Source organism: Ambystoma mexicanum, chromosome 10, assembly GCF_040938575.1.
Source record: "Ambystoma mexicanum isolate Mex_15411 chromosome 10, UKY_AmexF1_1, whole genome shotgun sequence".
Classification (NCBI taxonomy): domain Eukaryota; kingdom Metazoa; phylum Chordata; class Amphibia; order Caudata; family Ambystomatidae; genus Ambystoma; species Ambystoma mexicanum.
In genome coordinates, this window is record NC_090932.1 from 1,444,156,454 (window position 1) to 1,444,174,045 (window position 17,592).

The window sequence follows — 17,592 nt, forward strand, 5'->3', positions numbered from 1 at the left end:
TTCACCAATTCTAATAAAGCTGCAACCTTACAATTTGTATATAATGCTGCACATGTGTTGTACTATTGTCTTGTTGTAAATATTCTGTATCATTGTTATTATGCTGAAATTGTCTTTTGACTAATGTGTAACAAGTTGTCTGTAACCTCGCCGTCATACCCAAGGGTCTGGTCATGTAATAAATGCAATAAATAAAACAAACATTTATGGCAAGAAACAGTCTGCAGGAAAGCCCCTCTTTATAGTTGAGAGCAGCTGTAATGTTTGGCCACAATTTGGAGATGTGCACAGTTCCAAGTTCCAGCTCATGATAACAAATTGTTGCATCAGAGGAATTTTCAGTGAATGGACAGCTCATAGGTGGGTCCCTAGACACTAAGATATCCAATTGGCAAGCTTCTGGGTCAGGGCACGGGACAAGTTGTTCCCACTGGTCCAGGGGAAGAAGGCAGTCTAGGGTCTTTCCTGGTCACAGAAGGGGAAGCAGGCATGGGCAGTTTGCTTCAGTATTAATCCTTGTGGTTTATGTCAGCTTGCTGCTGGTCTGACCACTGTGTTCCAGTGGGAAACATCCAGAATGGGGGTGGACTACTCTTATCCAGAATCCAGGATGGTGAGTTAACCCAGCCAATCAATGGCCGCAATCAGCATCATCAAACTGGTAAGGGCGGTCAGTCATGGAAGCCACAAACCCACACCTGCCCAGCAGCCACTTCCTAGGAAGGATGCGTCGTGTGACGTAACGGTCCCTAACCAGTAATGCATGCCCTTAAGTGAAGTTTCGTGTCCTGATTTGGAAGGAAGGTGGCCAAGGAACAAGATGGCTGAAGTACCGTCCCTTTGGAATGGCCATGCTGAATGTGATACTCAGAATGGCATTATGCTGTATAATATTAATACTATGGCGCATGAGAAGAGAAACCTGATTTACTGCAGCCTGCCTGACCCAGGCACATCAAGAAGACCTATATTTGCCAGACAAAAGGGGGAAAAAGGAATATAAAGTACCCATGCAGCACTTGAATGTAAAAAGATAAAAGCATGACTCAGAGACAGTGCCCATGCATTCGTAGAGAATTTTGTTTGGGGGCACTGGTGAGCTCTTAAGGCTGAATGGGTAAGTGAGGTTAAAGTGTTTACTTGCCTCCAAAGGTCAAGCAGGGGTTCAAGACGGACTGCTGTGGGATGTATTTACCCACTCAGCAGTACTTCCCACAGATCACCAAGCTGCACTTTAGCAGAACCAGCAAAATGGCTCTGCTGGCTCCTGTGAGCACCACTGCCTCACACCAAAACCTGCATTTTGCAGCGAAGAAAGGATGGCTGCACTGTTTTGCCAAGCACTATTGGGCAAGATGGAACTGGGAGCCCTCAGAGGGCTCCTAGGGGGTGTTCTTGTTTGTCTTTTAAGAAATGGAGTGAAAAAGCAGCGCCTCTTAGCTTAAGCCCCTATTGAAAAAGGGAATATTTCACCTTTTTAAAATGATGCTGCTCTGATGCTATTTTTTCCTGTTCTTCATCAGACTACCTTTATCAAAAAGGACCCTGTCATGCCCATCCATATTCACGTTGTGCTCCATCAGAAAAGAGCCTTATTCCTGAATGGCAGGCTGTGCCAGCCAAACCTGAGAAAATCACCAAAAGCTTTCCTTCAGCTACACAGGAAATGCTTTAATTGTGGCTACAAAATGTCCAAGATCAATGCGTCAAAAGGCCCTGGCTTTATGGACCTATGTCAATTCCAGTGCATCTATATTTAAACAAAGTGCTGCATACAAAATACTAACTTTGGCTCCAAAACCATGGGGGAAGTCAGAGGGAAGAGAAAAATTGAATTGGCAAGGACAATACCAGCAGTCACCTCTTGTTTAAAATGTACTTTTGCAAAGAAAGAAAAATACTTGTTTAAAAGTGTATGTTTGATAGGGCCCTGCCATTATCTAGCAATGTAAAGAAGTTTGCTGTGAAAGATTTATCTTGGGGGGGGGGGGGGGGGGGGTGTTTATTCAACGGGCTTTATTCTGATTTATAACAAAAATAAACCAAATAAGGAATTATAAGGCAGTGGCTACATCGGGGGGGATCGGGGAATCGCCCAAACAGGTTTCGGCTGCGGGGGGATGCTAGCAACCGAAGGCCCCCACAGTAGACGATAGCCACACAAGTGATAAGTGCTACCTTTCCAGACTTCGGTCTGTGCTCCAGCCTCCGACAATGGGATTTCTGTGACACGGGTATGTGAAAAGAAAATCACACTTCCCTGTGACTTTGACCAGACGCTTCAAAGAAAATCTCCATGGCAACCCTGGAATGAGGGGGGTAGCCTTGGAGGCATGCCCATATATGGGGAACAGACTGAACATTTGCCTCCAAAGACTATTTATTAATAACAATGTTACACTTTTATCTCTGCAGCAGGACTTTGCAAAAATGTGAAAAGTTAACAGTTTAAATGTGATTTTGTGGTTTATAATTTAAGACATTGTAGCATTCACGGACACCTTGGGATAGAAATGGCAGAGAATTGGGTATTCTGCGGAAAGTGTACCTGATGCCAATGTAAAATGTAATACTGACATGTCTGACGATAATCTAGGCACATGTGTAAAGTTACAGAATTTTAGGTCAAATATTTCATACTTAAAATAACTAAAGTATTAGAAAGGCGAAACAATGTCTCTCAAAGTGGAGGGTTGGACTGGAATGGGCTGCATAAAATATGTCACCTGCTCATGTAATTTGTTAGATGATTCAACTGTATAAATGTGCCATTTGTGGCAAAACTAGATTTTAGATAAAGTAACTGTGGGAGGTTTTGAACATTGTAAAACTCGCTTCATAAATCTGACATCCTGCCTTTGAAATCCAACCAGCTGAGAGCGAGGCAGGGACTATCACCCCTGACCAACCCAGTGGATTAGAGGCGTGCTTAGCCTGTCCCACCATATAGTTCTATGATGTTACCATGCTTTACTAATAAGAGTACTTGACAGAATTCTACACACACTATCCTGAATTTCCCACGGCAGCATTTTTGATCTTCTACATTCATCTTGCTGATTTCAGATTTCACTACAAGGCCAAAGCATTGATCACCCTACTCCAGCAAGGCCAACGCATTGCTGATACTATCCCCAGCAAGGCCATTGATCCAGAAAAAACTACTAAAATCCCATTAAAAGAGGGAAAAGCTGTGGTACCTATTGCATCCTGAAATTAGACCGGCTTGCTGCCCTCTACCTGCATGCCCGCTGTAACCCTATCATCCCGCTGTCCTTGTTATCTGGTGACCAGACCTTAACCCAGCTGTCTTTTGCCAGGAGGGTCCGCTATCCGGCGACGAGAATCTTGTGACCAGAATCAGTTTACTGTCCAAAATCCCAGACTCAAAAGTGGACTGTGAGTATCTCACATCCCATAAAACATAGTATACCCCATCTTGATTAATCTTTATTCCACTCTCAAAGCAATCCTTTCATACCCTGGTAACTTGTTAAAACGGTGAGAATTATCCATGCACCTTGCCCTTGACTTTGTAAGTGCTAGCGCCATCACTCTCCATTTCTGTCTTGTGTAAATCCTAAGCCCTTAGTCATATTTTGAGTAATCAAACTAATTTCCAGTTAAAGTTGAGCACTGGGGGGACAAGGTTGACTTCGTGAATCAACCATGGAGCTTACTGTGTTCCTCTTTATCAATATAGTCTAGCTAATTTAGTTTAACATTTGCCTTTCTTTCAAAACCGAAGTTTTAATTTTTTTTAATTTTCTTTTTTACCAACTTTATTTTCTTCTCATGGAGTCTTACTTACAAGCATTCAGGTAAGAAACAGTATACTTAAACCTTAATATTGTTCTTGTCCCTCTTTTCCCCCAGTCCTTTTTCAAATTTGTAGTACGTCCATGAGTTTTAACATTTATAACTCCCCCCCGCCCCCTCTTCTCTCGAACTTCAGTATATTTCCCCTTTCACCACAACCCCCAGGTGAAAAACAAACACAAAAACAAAACAACAAAGCTGGGATGGTTCTACATCCGTCCACCGCTAGGCAGTTTTGTTACAGCCCGGGCCTTGACTGCCTGTGTTGACTGGAGGCTTGGGCCCCCTCATGTTTCCTCCTTGTCAAGGGCCTTAGTTCAAGATTGATCTCAGCAGGTTAGGTCTATGAAAGTGAGCTTCCCCGTCTGTGACATAGTCTATGAATGGGTCGCACACCGCCCTGAATTTCAGATGCTTGTTATCCTTTAGGGCCCCTACTTTCTCCATCGCCAGAATGTGCCATATCTTGACCCACCAACACGCGACTATTGGGCCTTCGGGGTTCTTCCATCCCTGGGCCAGAGTTATTCTTGCCGCGTTTAGTAGTTGAGTAATCCGGGTAGCGTTGTTGCCTGCCTCTGCATAGACTCCTTCGACTGCGGTCCCCAGGAGTATCACCATTGGGTCGTGTGGGAGTTGTTTCCCCGTGATCTCTTATGTGCCCCAGTATCTCTTTCCAATATATTTCAGCCTTGGGGCAGGTCCACCACATGTGGTAAAGATCCCCTCGGTTACCGCATTGTCTCCAGCAGCTAGGAGGGTAGGCTGGATTCATTTTGTTTAACCTGTGTGGGGTTAGATACCATCTTGTGAATAGTTTATGATGTCTCTTTGATCGTGGTGCATTTGGATGATTTCTGGGCCCTTTTCCAGATCTGGCCCCATTCCTTCTCCGTGATAGGGGCCCCCAGATCCCTCTCCCAGTTATACCTGTAAGATATTCGGTCCTCCGTTCGCGCCTTGTCTAGGAGCTTGTATATCCTTGTTATTGCTTTATGGGTCTGGCCTTCCTGCAGCGTGAGCTCGAGACCTATGGGAGTCCTAGTGGCCGCTTTCTTCACCCCTCCCTGGGAGATCCAGTGCCTGATTTGAATATACTTAAATCTCTCTCTTTCTCCTATGCCGAATTTCCGTTTGCATTCTTCAAATTGTAATGGGGACCCTTCGTGGTAGAGATCTTTGAGGAAGATCGGGTGTGTCGGCCCCCATCTTGCCCAGAAACTATCCTGTCTACCCGGGGTGAAATCTTGGTTGTGTGCCACCGGTGTGAAGGGCCCCAACCCAGGGGCTATGTCAACCCAGGGGCTATGTGGTGTTTTCTGAGAGCTGTGTCCCATGCTTTTAGTGAGGAATGGGTTGAGTCCAGTAGGTGTCCCTCTGCTTCTCTGTTCCCCGACCGTAGAGCGTGTACGGTCCCAATCGGGATATTAGTTTCTCCCTGTTCTATTCCTACCCATCCCTTGTGGGGGGTGTCTCCCATCCATTTCAGCATGCCAGTGCATATCTTTCGATGTCGGGGAGTCCCAGCCCTCCCAGTAGGGGTGGTCTAGTCAGGATTTCTTTTCTGTTTTCTTGGCTTCTTTCTGTTCCATACGAAGGTCACCGTGTCCTTCTGTAACTTTCTACATGTTTTGAGGGGGACCTCTATCGGGAGAGAGCTAATTACGTACAAGAGGCGAGATGGAAGGGTCATCTTGAGTGCGGTTATACGTGCAAACCATGAGAGTTCTTGGGCTTCCCATCTCAGAAGGTCCTCCTTTAGTTGTTTGCACAGAGGGACTATATTCTCCCTGTATAGGTGTTTATATTCACTTGTTAGTTGGACTCCTAAGTAGTCTATCGCCTTGGTTTCCCAGGTCAGTGGGTGCTGGGCTGACATTCTTTGGGGTATCATTTCTTCTTCAGTTATGTTAAGGGCTTTAGGTTTTGTGAAGTTAATGGTGAACCCTGACGCTTTAGCAAATTCCTGGAGTCTTCCTAGGGCCCTGGGTAGTGACTTGGCGGTGTCTCGTAGGAACAGTAGGATATCATCCGCGTATAGGGCTACTTTATGTTCTACCCCCCCTGCTAGTACTCCTTTTATTTCCCGGTCCTGTCTTATAATTTGTGCCACTGGCTCCATAGCCATTGCGAATATAAGGGGGGATAGTGGGCATCCTTGCTGTGTACCTCTACGGATTTGAATGTTCGTGGTGGATCTGCCATTGATTATGAATGTGGTGGAGGGAAGTTTATAATTTGCAAGGGCCATCTTTGCAAAGGTGGGGTCACAACCATATTTTTTAAGGGTTAGCTCCAGGTATGCCCAGTCTATGCTGTCGAATGCCCTGCGTGCGTCCAGAGCCGCTATGGAGAATTTGTTTTGTTCCCTACTTCTATAATATCCACTGCCCGTCTAATGTTGTCCTGTGTGTGTCTGCCTATGATGAAACCTGCTTGGTCTTCGTGGATTTGGGGTAAAATCTTCGCTAGCCTGTTTGCTAGGATCTTTGCGTATAGTTTGGCATCGCTATTGAGTAGTGATATTGGTCTGTAACTTGTGCATTCTGTGGGGTCTTTTCCCGGCTTCAAGATGACTGTGGTTGATCTACCCATGTCTGGCGAGGTTATCCTGGTTTCCCTCATGTAGTTGAAAAGGTTAGTTAGCGGCCCCAGTAACTGGTTCCTGAAGGTTTTGTAATACCCATTCCTGAATTTGTCTGGCCCAGGTGATTTATTATGTGGGAGGTGCGTTATGGCGTCGCTTATTTCTTTTGGTGTTATGGCGGCCTGGAGATTTAAATTATCTTCTACCGTTATCTGGGGGAGGGTTATTTTGGCCATGTAATCTAGTTGGAACTGCGGGGACAGGTCCTCTTTCCTGAGGAGTTCTCGGTGTAACTCTTCCATGATATTTAGCTTTGCCTCTTCCGAGTGCTTATCCCCCCTTTAGGATTCTTGAGGCTGGCAATATAGTTTCGTGTTTTTTGTTTGAGTTTAGCTGCTAGGAATTTATTGGCCTTGCCGCCGTGTGCGTAATAGGATTGTTTAGTGCGTAGAATGGATTGTGCCGTGTGATCTGCCATGTGGGTTTCTAGTTGGGTTCTCGCTTTCCGTAGGTTCCTCACTGTTTTGGGTGTTTGTTTGGCCTCGTGTTGTGTTTCCGCCTCCTTCAGTTCTAGTTCCAGTTTCTGTTTGAGTAGCTTCCTTTCCCGTGTGTATGCTGTGGTTTGTGATATGAATTCCCCCCTCATGACTGCTTTTCCTGCGTCCCATATCACCCCCCAGTTTCTTTCCCCGTTAGCATTGTCTCAAATAGTTATCCAGCGCCGTTTCCATATGGGCTCTAAGGGCTATGTCTCGGAGTATGATTTCGTTCAGTTTCCAGGTCCTGTGGGGGCGGGGTGTCTCTTTCATGGGGGCCATTTTTAGGATAACTGGGGCATGGTCTATGAGGTACTGTACCCCTATTTGCACCTCTTCTACTTGTGGGATGAGGGTGGGTGAGATCAGGATCATGTCAATCCTCGAGTAGCCCCTGTGTACTGGCGAGTAGTGGGTGTATTCCCTTTCTGTGCTATGAAAAAACCTTGACGTCTCTATTACCTCTAGGTCCCTGAACAGTTTAACTAATGCTTGTCTGTTTCTGCCATCGTGGGGGGGAGGGGCTTGTCGAGGGTGGGGTCCATTATGCAGTTAAAATCTCCCCCCACAATGATTTGTCCCTCGTATCGGCTACTCAGGTTTCGCAGGATTTTACCTATGAAGGTGTCTGGCATTTGGGCCGTATAAAGCTATCAGGGTGTATGTCTGTTCGTGCAGGGTCCCTTTGAGTAGGAGAAATCTGCCCTGTGTGTCCCTGTATACAGACTTTTTCTTGAATGGTAAATTGGCATTAAGTGGAATTGCAACTCATCTGGTTTTACTCACCCAAATCCCTGGAGGCAAAGTATTGTTTGGGAAAGGTTTTGTGGGCCATCCGTTTCTCGTCTGGGCCGATTGCAGCTTGAAGCCTTGACAAGCGTGTTAGTATGCTTCGTCGTTTCACTGGCGAGTTTAGGCCCTGTACATTCAGGGATACGATCGTTAGTTCAGCCATGGGTCAAGCGTGGAGTCTATTTCGTCATCTGTGTGCCCTCTTTTGGCGTTGTGGATTAAGCGGTGTGGTTGCAGCCCAAACTTGAAGCCCATCCCAGCTCAAAATTTCCCAACAAAAATGAAAGGAAAACATTGTGAACTCAAACTTGTGAACTTGTTTCTGCCCTCACGATGGCAGGACCGAGGAAGGAGTCTTTGCGTCTTCTCCGGGTTCCCCCAGGAGCGTTGGGTCCCTTGGTACCCCCGGCGTCCCAATCGCCAGGGTATTCCTGGGCTTCTTAAAAATTCCAAGATTCCCCCTCCCCCTTCTCGCTCCGCCCAGACCTGTTCGGTCTTCACTCTTATTTTACCTTTCATTGTGATTCTTCTACTGTTATCAGCCTCTCTTCCATAGGCGGCCCGGGTTCGCTAGCCCTTCATGTGTTTCGTTTGTCAGTGTGCTGGGCACGTTCCTTTGGGGTTTTCGGTAGTGTGGGGCCCTCTAGTGTAGATTCCTTTGCTTGCCGTCGCCTAGTGTGGGGGGACCATTCCCATCCTCTGGGTCCCCCCCTTTCCTTGGGTATCGTGTTTCTATGTTTCCGTGGGGTTTGTTTTCTTCTATTTGCAGCAGCGCCATCCCTTCTTCGCATATGGAGATTTGCTGTGGTCTACCGTCCCATGTGAATTGCTGTCCAAAGGGGTATGCCCATCTCTATATGATGTTTTGGGCTTTCAGGGCTCTCGTGGCTGGTTGCATCAGTCTCCTTTTGTGCAGGGTAGACAAAGCCAGGTCCTGGAAGAGATGGATCTGGCTACCATTGATGGTGATGGTCTTTCTTTCGGGCTGCTCGTCGAATGTCCTCCTTAACTAAGTACAAAGTCATTGCCATGATCGCATCTCTTGGCCTGGCTCCCGGGTCGCTTCGTTTGGGTCCCAGTCTGTGTATTCTGTCGGTGGCTATGCTTTCTGGTGGGATGTCATTGAGCATGCTGCTGAAGAATAGTTGGAACGTGTCTTTGAGGTCTTTGTCTCCAATCGTTTCGGCCAAGCCCTTGACCCGTATGTTGGACCTTCGTGAGCGGTTCTCGAGGTCCTCCGCCTGTAGCTCTAGATTATGTGTGGCCCTGGCGATCTGTTCTAGGAGGAGGCTATTCTGTTTCACTTCTTCTGTTATGTCTGAGAGGCCTCTTTCCACTGTGTCCACTCTTTCTCCCAGTTCCACCATGTCTTTCTTTACCTCCTGGAGGGAGGATTTCAGTTCGTCCCGGATTGTGCCTAGCTGGGTTTGGAGGGCCTCCATTATTCTGTTTTCCATGTTTCTCAGTCTTGTAGGTCCTCCTTGCTCAGTGCCATCGTGTTAGCTGCTGTGGCCGTTCCTAGTTCAGTACTTGATTCCTCTACTTCCTCATGTTGGTTTGCGTCTTGGAGGTGCCCCCAGTATTGTTCCAGCTGTTTACCCCGTGTTTTCGCCGTGGCTCTGGCTCCTGCAGGGGTATTCCTTTGTCTAGCGCCTGGCATCTGTTTCTTGGGGAGGCGGGGCTGGCCCGGCACGAGCCCGGAGGAGATGAAGAGAGCTCCGGGGCCAGTTCTCGTTTCGCGTTTAGGTCCTGCGGGGCCGGGTCTGTGTGGGTCCTCGGGTGTTTTTCGTCCCCCCTCTCACAGCGGGCTTCACTGTATCTTCGCCAGCAGCGTGTATTGCGGCTCAGATTTCGGGCGGGGAACTCCTGACCCAGCCCGGGGGCTTTGTTGGCTGGTATGGCACCTGCTCGTGGTGTCTTGCGGGGGCCTGGGTCTGCTATCTGGGTTTTCCCCCCTTGTGGGCAGCGTTGGTCCGTGGTGTGTACCCCACGCTGATGTTAGATGTTCCCCCAGATTAGATCCATTGGTATGACTCCCGGGCGGGGATAATGATATTTTGGGCCTCTATTGGTGATTTTGGCAGCCCGGCAGTATCCGTGTGCCCGTGAGCGGGTCGGGGTGGGTTGCAGGTAGTGGGCGGCCCGGAGCGCTTCACCCAGCGGCTCCTCCAACGCTGCGCCACGTGGGTGGGGATGGAGCTTTCACCTCCGTGCTGCGCGGCGCCTAGGGGCGGTCGGGCCGGACGCGCCTTACCAGCCTGCTGGGTCCGGGCCACCTCCGCCGGGCCCCGTCATTATGTCCGTGCTCCGGGTCCTCTCGGGAGCTGTGGGGGGGAGCGTTTGGTTCTTCCCGCCGCCCCGTGTCAGTGCTTCAGCTGCCTCCGGGATCACTCGGTGAGTCGCTGCGCAGCGGGTCTGGGATGGGGGGGGCGGCGGCCACAGGCTTTTGTGCCCCGCCGCTCCCTCGGTCCGGGTCGCGGGGGATGCTGGTCTATTGCGCTGGGAGGTTGGGCACCACCGCGGTCCCTCCGGCTCTCCAGCTCTCCAACGCCCCCAGGCTCGGCCTTCGGGTCTCTGCGGTGGTCCAGCACCCCCCAGCCAGTTCGTTGGGGCCTGTTTCTTCGGGAGCGTGTTGCGTCCTGGTTCCAATCCACTTTGCAGGGACCGATGGATCCTTTGGTGGGTTTGATACAGCTTTTTATCTCTTTTTGAATGCCGTCCGGGCAGAGCGGGGATCGTGCGGCTTCAGGGGACGGCGGCCATCTTGGAATCCGAAGTTTTCATTTTAACTACTCTATTTTCCTAAAACTGAACCTCATTCCACCCTGAAAATCTCATCCATATCTTCAGCTACTACCATCCTTTCACTTTGATATTGTCCCTGTGATATACATCTGTCGCCCAGACCAAAAACCGCATTGCGATTTTCAGTATTTCACCTGTTTTTCTTAAACCGTTTGGGTCATTTAAAGAGGGAATTGAGAAAATTGCAACTTTCCAACGTGTCGTTCGGCTGCAGCATGTTCTAACTTTTCACTCATTTTCGAATTGTATGCTTCTTGTTGATCCATTGCATTGTGATTGCTAGTGTTTATGCATTCCTGTTGTGGTGAGATCCTATTTGGCTCATACATTTAACTGCACATTAATTATGTATTTGTCCCAGGGTGTCATTTAATGCCACTGCAAGGGATTTAACATTTTCGCCTCTTATTTTGTGAGGGAAGGTCGGATTTTGATTGTTTGCTGCCCCTTATTCCCAACTACCTGCTGCTTCTTTCTATCCACTCAGAATCTGATTAATTGTGTATTGAGGGAACATTGCAGGAGGGAACCTTACCTTGGGTGCCATCTATCCTAATTCAAACAGTGCTCCTATTCACTTGTGCTTTGTATATGTTCTAGGAAAAGGTTAACCAAGTACATTGCTTCCATGTTCATTTTAATTATCACCCCATTGGTCTTTGCTGACCATATTAAAAATGGTACGATTTCTTTTGAATTTAAAAAAAAAATAAATATTGCAATTTCACCAACCAGCCTGGTTAATGGTCCATTGCGACCCAGGGTATTTGAAAAAGGTGGTGTGAGACGAGTTGTGTACCATCTCAAATTGAATCCTCATAAAATAAAGAGAAAGGCATCTCAATTGAACGCTACATCCTAGGCTTAGACAAAGGTGTGTTGCCTGGTTGAAATCCTTAACACAGCTGCTGTGTTCTATTTAAATATATGGTGGGTAAATGCAAATTCTTCCCTGACAAATGGTATATTAACCATTGTCACACATCGCAATCTCTACGACAGGAGCAGGTGAATGAAACCTCCTTTTTATTTGAACTGTTCATGCTACATGCCTAGTCTCTTAGCTTAAGTTAGCAATTATGGAAGTGAATGTTTTACTACTGTGTGCATTGACAAGTCTGCAAATTAGTCAAAGGAGATATTTCACCTGCTGAATTCTTTGACCGTTTATCATTCTTTTAACAGCCACCTCAGGCTTTGGTTACTTTGTGCAGCAAATTTTCATAAAATTAAACCGGTTAAAAATCTTTCATTGGTAGCTTCGGCTCCGTACCCTGAGGAATATTGTACCATCATTATCGCCAGCCTTAGCTTAATGGTCCTAGTGACCCTCTAACAAAGTCCAAGATTGCGTTAGCTCCACCTATCTTACTTTATTAATGCTTGTTAACGAAGCTCCTGTCCTAGTTGAGCTTAAATGGACTTGGGTTTTCAGATCCCTAGGCACAGTCTTGAACTCTTCATTGGCTATGGAATGGAAAGTCTCGGTTTTTAGTTCTGTTCATGTTTACCTAATCATCTTAAAACCACTGGGACCATTCCTGTGGGCAGAGGGGGGGAGGAGGGACAGACAGCATTGTTGTCTTCGCTTGTTGCCACTATTGGAGTGTAGCGGGTCTATTGCAATTCACTATCGTGACATCGTCCCACATAGTCTTTTGCACCTCTAGTCTCGACTGAATGCTGCTGCCAGAATTGTGACTTTTACCTCGTAGTGAGACCACATCACAACGGTCCCCAGGTCCTTTCCTGAGAGGGCCAGGGCAATCTTTAAATATTTTACCCTGGCGCACACACCACTTTATGGCTCTTTATTATTATGGTATTTGAGCATGGACCTAGCTTTCAGAAGCAACAGAGCGCTTTACAGAGGAATACACCAATAAAGATACATAATGCAGCGCTTTTCAGTGGTAACAGAACAGATATGAAGTGGGTGGTCGGATACAGGGGGGGGGACAGAGAAGGTACAGCTCTAATGTGTGGTGAGGAGATAGGTGGGCGTAGTCTAGCGAGTTAGGTGGCACGCTGTGATGGCGTAGGTGTGGAAGAGAGCCTCCTTCAAGAGGTGGGCCTTGAGTCTCTGATTTGTAGAAGCGTGGGGCGAGTGATGCCAACGGGTTAGAGGTTTCATAGTCTTGGGTTTCTCTGGTAGCTGTCAATTCGTCTTCAGTGGGTCACTGCAATCTGCCTCAACGGGCCTTGACATGCTTCACCCTGGTTACTCTTTTCTAGCAACATGTTAATCTTCTCTATCTGCCAGGCAATGGAATACCCCTGCTGTAGATTGGTACAGATGACATATCGTTTATCCTTTATAAAGAATACGATTTTTCTTTTGATGTGGTCTTTCACCGCTTATAGGGATTTCCTCCCTACGCCATGCTTCTCTTCCATGAACCAGTGCTTTTCCTTCTGGTCAAATTGCTTTTGTTCTATCGGATAGCTTGGGTTATATAAATCTCAAAATTGCCAGAAGAATTCCTGCCGCATCAACTTGCTGGCACTGAGGAGTTCACCTAGCATTCCTTAACATCCATCAGAGGTTAGACTCTCCAGGTCCTCACTGACGGCCCTACGGCCGCACACTTTATAAAATGGGCATTGCGGATTGCTCAAACAGTGCAGGTTGGCAATACTCATTTTATTTTGGTTAATTGAGTGGTCCATGACAGTGTCCCGCCTTGCTGGCAGTCTGAACACTCAGCTGAATGCCATCTGCTCTTTAGTGTATGCTGTTGCGAGCTGAATGAGTACATTTTGGAGCAGATCTTCTCAGTTTGCGCACTTGCACACATCTACCTTTTTTTTTAATCCTCAAGCGAAGGATCTTCTGCTCCAGAGTTTGCTGCCTGAGGCGCCCTGGTCGATGCACTGATGTTTCACTGTGAGCATCACCTGGTGTATGTGTTTTAGCCGATTCCTTAGCTTAGAAAGTTGATGCAGAGCGCAATCACCATGATCTGGATTGCGTGGAAGACCTTATTCCATTCATTTTTGATATTCTGCCCTGTTTGAGGATAGTTTAGAGATTATCTGATGCAGGCTTGTAGTGGTGTGCTTCACCAAAATGCAAGGACACTGCACCTACATGACTGTATATTGAGAAGTTGGCACAAGGATTGGGATATCCCCAAGTTGGTTCTTGATGTGATTTTCAGGCAGAGTACCTGTCCTCAACTATCTCAGCCTATTACACATGCATGTCCACAAGTAAGTGCGTCATCGAGAGATGGACTTGTGCTGCAGCTGCATGGTTTTGGAGTTTTTTTTTGTTGTTTGCCAAATCCAATTTCAATAGTGGCACAGTGAAATATTACTAAACTACTTTTTCTTAACTAACCAGGCTCACAATTGTATCTGTGGTTCTAAGATGTCTCCAGAAGCTCCCATATGCTTAGCCACCTACGCCATTCATGACACCTTCGGCAGACATTAATTTAGTTGCAACTTTACTAATGGCTCCTTTTGAGCCTGTTCTTGTGTCCTTTTTTGAGACTTTTGTCCTAGTTTGCATTCCTGGTGGTCAGTTCAGCAAGAACGGCAGGCTTTGTCCAACTTCTTTTCTTTCACAAGTTCTATTAGGAGTTGGACCATCATTTTATTGGATTTAAGTACTTAAATAATCACTAATTTTAATTATAACAGCTATGAACGTTTTTTGTGTGATCTTTATTTGCAGTTGAATAGGTGAATGATGGTGCTGGCGACTCAGTTGTATGGATGGATGGATGGGCTTGTCACTGTCACTTATTAACCGTTAAGGAGTCAACCCTGGTGCTGCACGGTGAAACCTGGCGGCTGTAGAAAAAGGCAGATTTCTGAAGATGAGGAATCTGAGGCAGAAATTAATAAGGAAGAAGATTACCACATGTTCTTATTTTTGTATTTTGTTTCATTTTTTTTTTTGGTCTACACTATAGATTTACCATAGTGGGTAATTGCTCTAGTCTTTAGACATCACTCCACATCTCATTTGGAACAACCCAATTTGCCCTAAACTCCTCAAATCACATAGTGTAGCTCTATGAGAAGGAGTTGCATCCTGCACTCAAATTGTATTATTTGGGTCTAACAGTTCCGTCTGCTAGTTAAAGCAAGAAAGGAACACCTGGTACCACTGCTATGTTGGCATGACTAGAGCAGCACAGACATGGATATGGTTACGCAGATCTAGTGTAGATACTAACTTTATAATGTACTGCTTCTTATGTGATAGCTTGATTTTTTTGCTTTCTCCTTTTTTCTCATGGTTCTGCAGCTCAGATGATTGGCAGTTTTATCTCAGTTACTTCGACTCAGCCTTTCATCTTATCGATGAATCCTGGAACCCACCTACAGAAGGAGAGCAGTAAGTTATTTAGTGCATGCCTCCCTTTGAAGTCAATAAGCATGCATAGTGTTATTTACTTTAGACTTTGGAATTGCAAATATATGGAAAAATAAAGCTACTCTTTTGCAGATTCATTTTATTCATAAAGTATATTGGCACGATACATCTATGACACTAAATATTGCTACAGCTCCCAAATTATTTTGGGAATATATTACAATGTCTTGTAAACAAAAAAATAAATGCGAAATGTTATTTGGCTTTTATACTGTGCACCTCACCACCATATTGCGGTTACTCATTTATAAAGTAGTGTTGGTAACTAATGTCATGTACTGCAAAGAACATCTTGGGTGTTTTAAGATCAGCTGTTGCGTTTGGCTTGTAAGAATGTTTCTTGCTTTCCATCTCCTTTCCTCCATACTTCTGGGATGTTGTCCTAGTTGGGGTTGGCACTCTGCGCATTTTTGCACACTATAAACTTCAAAACGTAAAGGTTCTGAACCCACCCTCCAGCTTTGCCTGTCAATCCAGTGTGACTGGATATAGTTGCCACAGCTTGCCAGTGGTTTTAATTTGATGACCTAAGCTTTTCTACTCCCATCTGCTGCATGGTTTCTTTCTACTACTCCTGTAAGTGGCAGTACAGACGCACACTGACATGCTCTGTTTAGAGTGTAAGCTCCAGGTCATTGGTGGGGGGTAGTGTACTGCACTTATATTTAGATTTTTCTTCTTTGCGGATTTCAAAAATGCGGGTGGTGTTTAGTCTTTCACCTCCAATGCTAGACTTGCCAGCTGTTCAGATAGTGGCAATGGAGTGTTTTTGAAAATATCCAGTCATTCCTCAGCCCATTTATTCAGCTTTGCAGCATGTGGAACATGTCACCATAGACTGAATTGATCTGCACCATATCTATATGACCTTGCGATGCGCGTGAATCTGACTTGATGTATGTAATCCATCTGTAAGCAAGTCCACCAAGCCCCACGTTGATGCAGTAGAAATGGTATTGAACCTGCCACTTTGTGGTGGACCACCTCCAAACTACTTCAGATGAGCTCAACAATCTCATGATCACTCCCCCTGCCCCAAACACGGCCAATGCTCTAGAGACTTTCTGCCTTTTTCCCATCTATAGCTTGATAGGTCTGTCTCATTTTAGGTATTTTGAAATCGGTCTGCATCCGCCAACAAGAGGTTACCCCTTGTACACAACTTGGGAATTCTTCTCCTAGCCTGCCACAAACCCCACAATCCAAACCATAGCACAGACACCTCACACCCCTGTGGATGCACGATCACAGATTTCCTAGAGACATGGGCGTTCCTTTGTCACACCGGAGTGCTGTTGGTGACGGGATGATGCTACAACACTCCATGTTGCCTTGGTGTATTAACAGATTTGAAAAGAACACCTCCATGCTGTGTACTGTGGGGGAGGTTTGATGGGCCATTATTAAGATGGATTTCTAGAATCTGCCTGGTGGAGAGATTTTGGGAGTACACCCTAGTTACAGTGAACAGGTGAACTCTGAGGTTAGCCAAACCCAATCAAGATAAGCGTGGAATGGTCAAGGATTAGTCTCGGGAGAAAATGAGTGGGGTCACGTGTCCCCAATGAGTCCACACAGTGAACCACACAATGATTCAATTTAGACGGGCAAGTACAGAAATACTCTATTATAGGCCCAAAAACAAACTAAGAAAATGAATTAAGCAGGTAGTAATATCACACAAAACTCAATTATCAAATACATATAGTTAACCTTTGTTTATAGGGATGTATACCCTAGCTAAAAAAAACAAGAAAGAAGTCAAGTAGTGATGCAGTAGAATGAAACCAGTTCACAGTAATGATGCTCAGCTTTACAAGTCCTAACCCTGTGATGTGTGTCCTTGTGCCCAAAATTCACAAAGCTTCTTAGGAGAGGGGACAGATGTAGGAAGAGTTCTTGTGGTTGTGAAAATGTTCCAGAAGTTACTTCAGCGTTACAAGCCAGTAAACTTATTTTCTCATCTTTTAGATGAGCTTTTAGATCAAATGGAATAAACTTTCATTCCATCGCTAAGGGGAACCGGGGAGGTGAATGCGTGACTAGGCAGGTCGTGTGGAGATCCCGGGACTTAGGTTCCCCCGCCGTGGGATCCATTAGGAGATGCATTTCGTTTACTTCCTTGACTCTTGATTATCCCAGATGTCGATGTGGATCAGCTGCGGGTCACTGGGGACCCGATCTTCCACTGTTGGTTCTGGTGACAGGTGCCCAAGAGTTGAAAGTTTGAGGATTCTTCCGTCGGCGGCAGCTGCAAGATGCAACCTCTCTCGACAAAAAGCAAAAACCACTGGTGCACGCCTCTTCAGGACACTTCACAGGTTGGAGAAAGGCGAGGTCCAGTGATGGTCTATGCGCAAAGGCTATTATAGGCGTTGTCCTAGTCGTGATCACAGAAGCTGCTCCAGGATAGGATGCCTTCAAGCAGGGACGCTGAAATTTAGGGAGAAGGTGACTTTTGGCACAAACTGGACTCTTGATGTTTAACAGTGGCCCTTCTGGCGAGTTAGCCCATGAGAGAGCTGGTCAGGCCACCAAGCATGATCCTCTCTAGAATCAAGACTAGTTTGTCCCAGTAGTCCAAGGGCTGATGCACTGCTCAATCTTCAGAGATCAGGCAGAGGAGCAAGGCTTCACCGGGTTGACTACTGGAAGGGGGAGGC

At 46.3% G+C, this 17,592-nt stretch overlaps 1 protein-coding gene across 1 annotated transcript in view; it reads left to right on the top strand.

Moving 5' to 3' along the window:
- NAA25 (N-alpha-acetyltransferase 25, NatB auxiliary subunit) overlaps positions 1-17,592 on the top strand; it is a 1,586,429-nt gene that overhangs the window by 259,685 nt on the left and 1,309,152 nt on the right. The window contains exon 9 of the mRNA XM_069619501.1: positions 14,801-14,890. Within this exon, the coding sequence (XP_069475602.1) occupies positions 14,801-14,890 (90 nt within the window). The remainder of the gene's footprint in view (positions 1-14,800; positions 14,891-17,592) is intronic.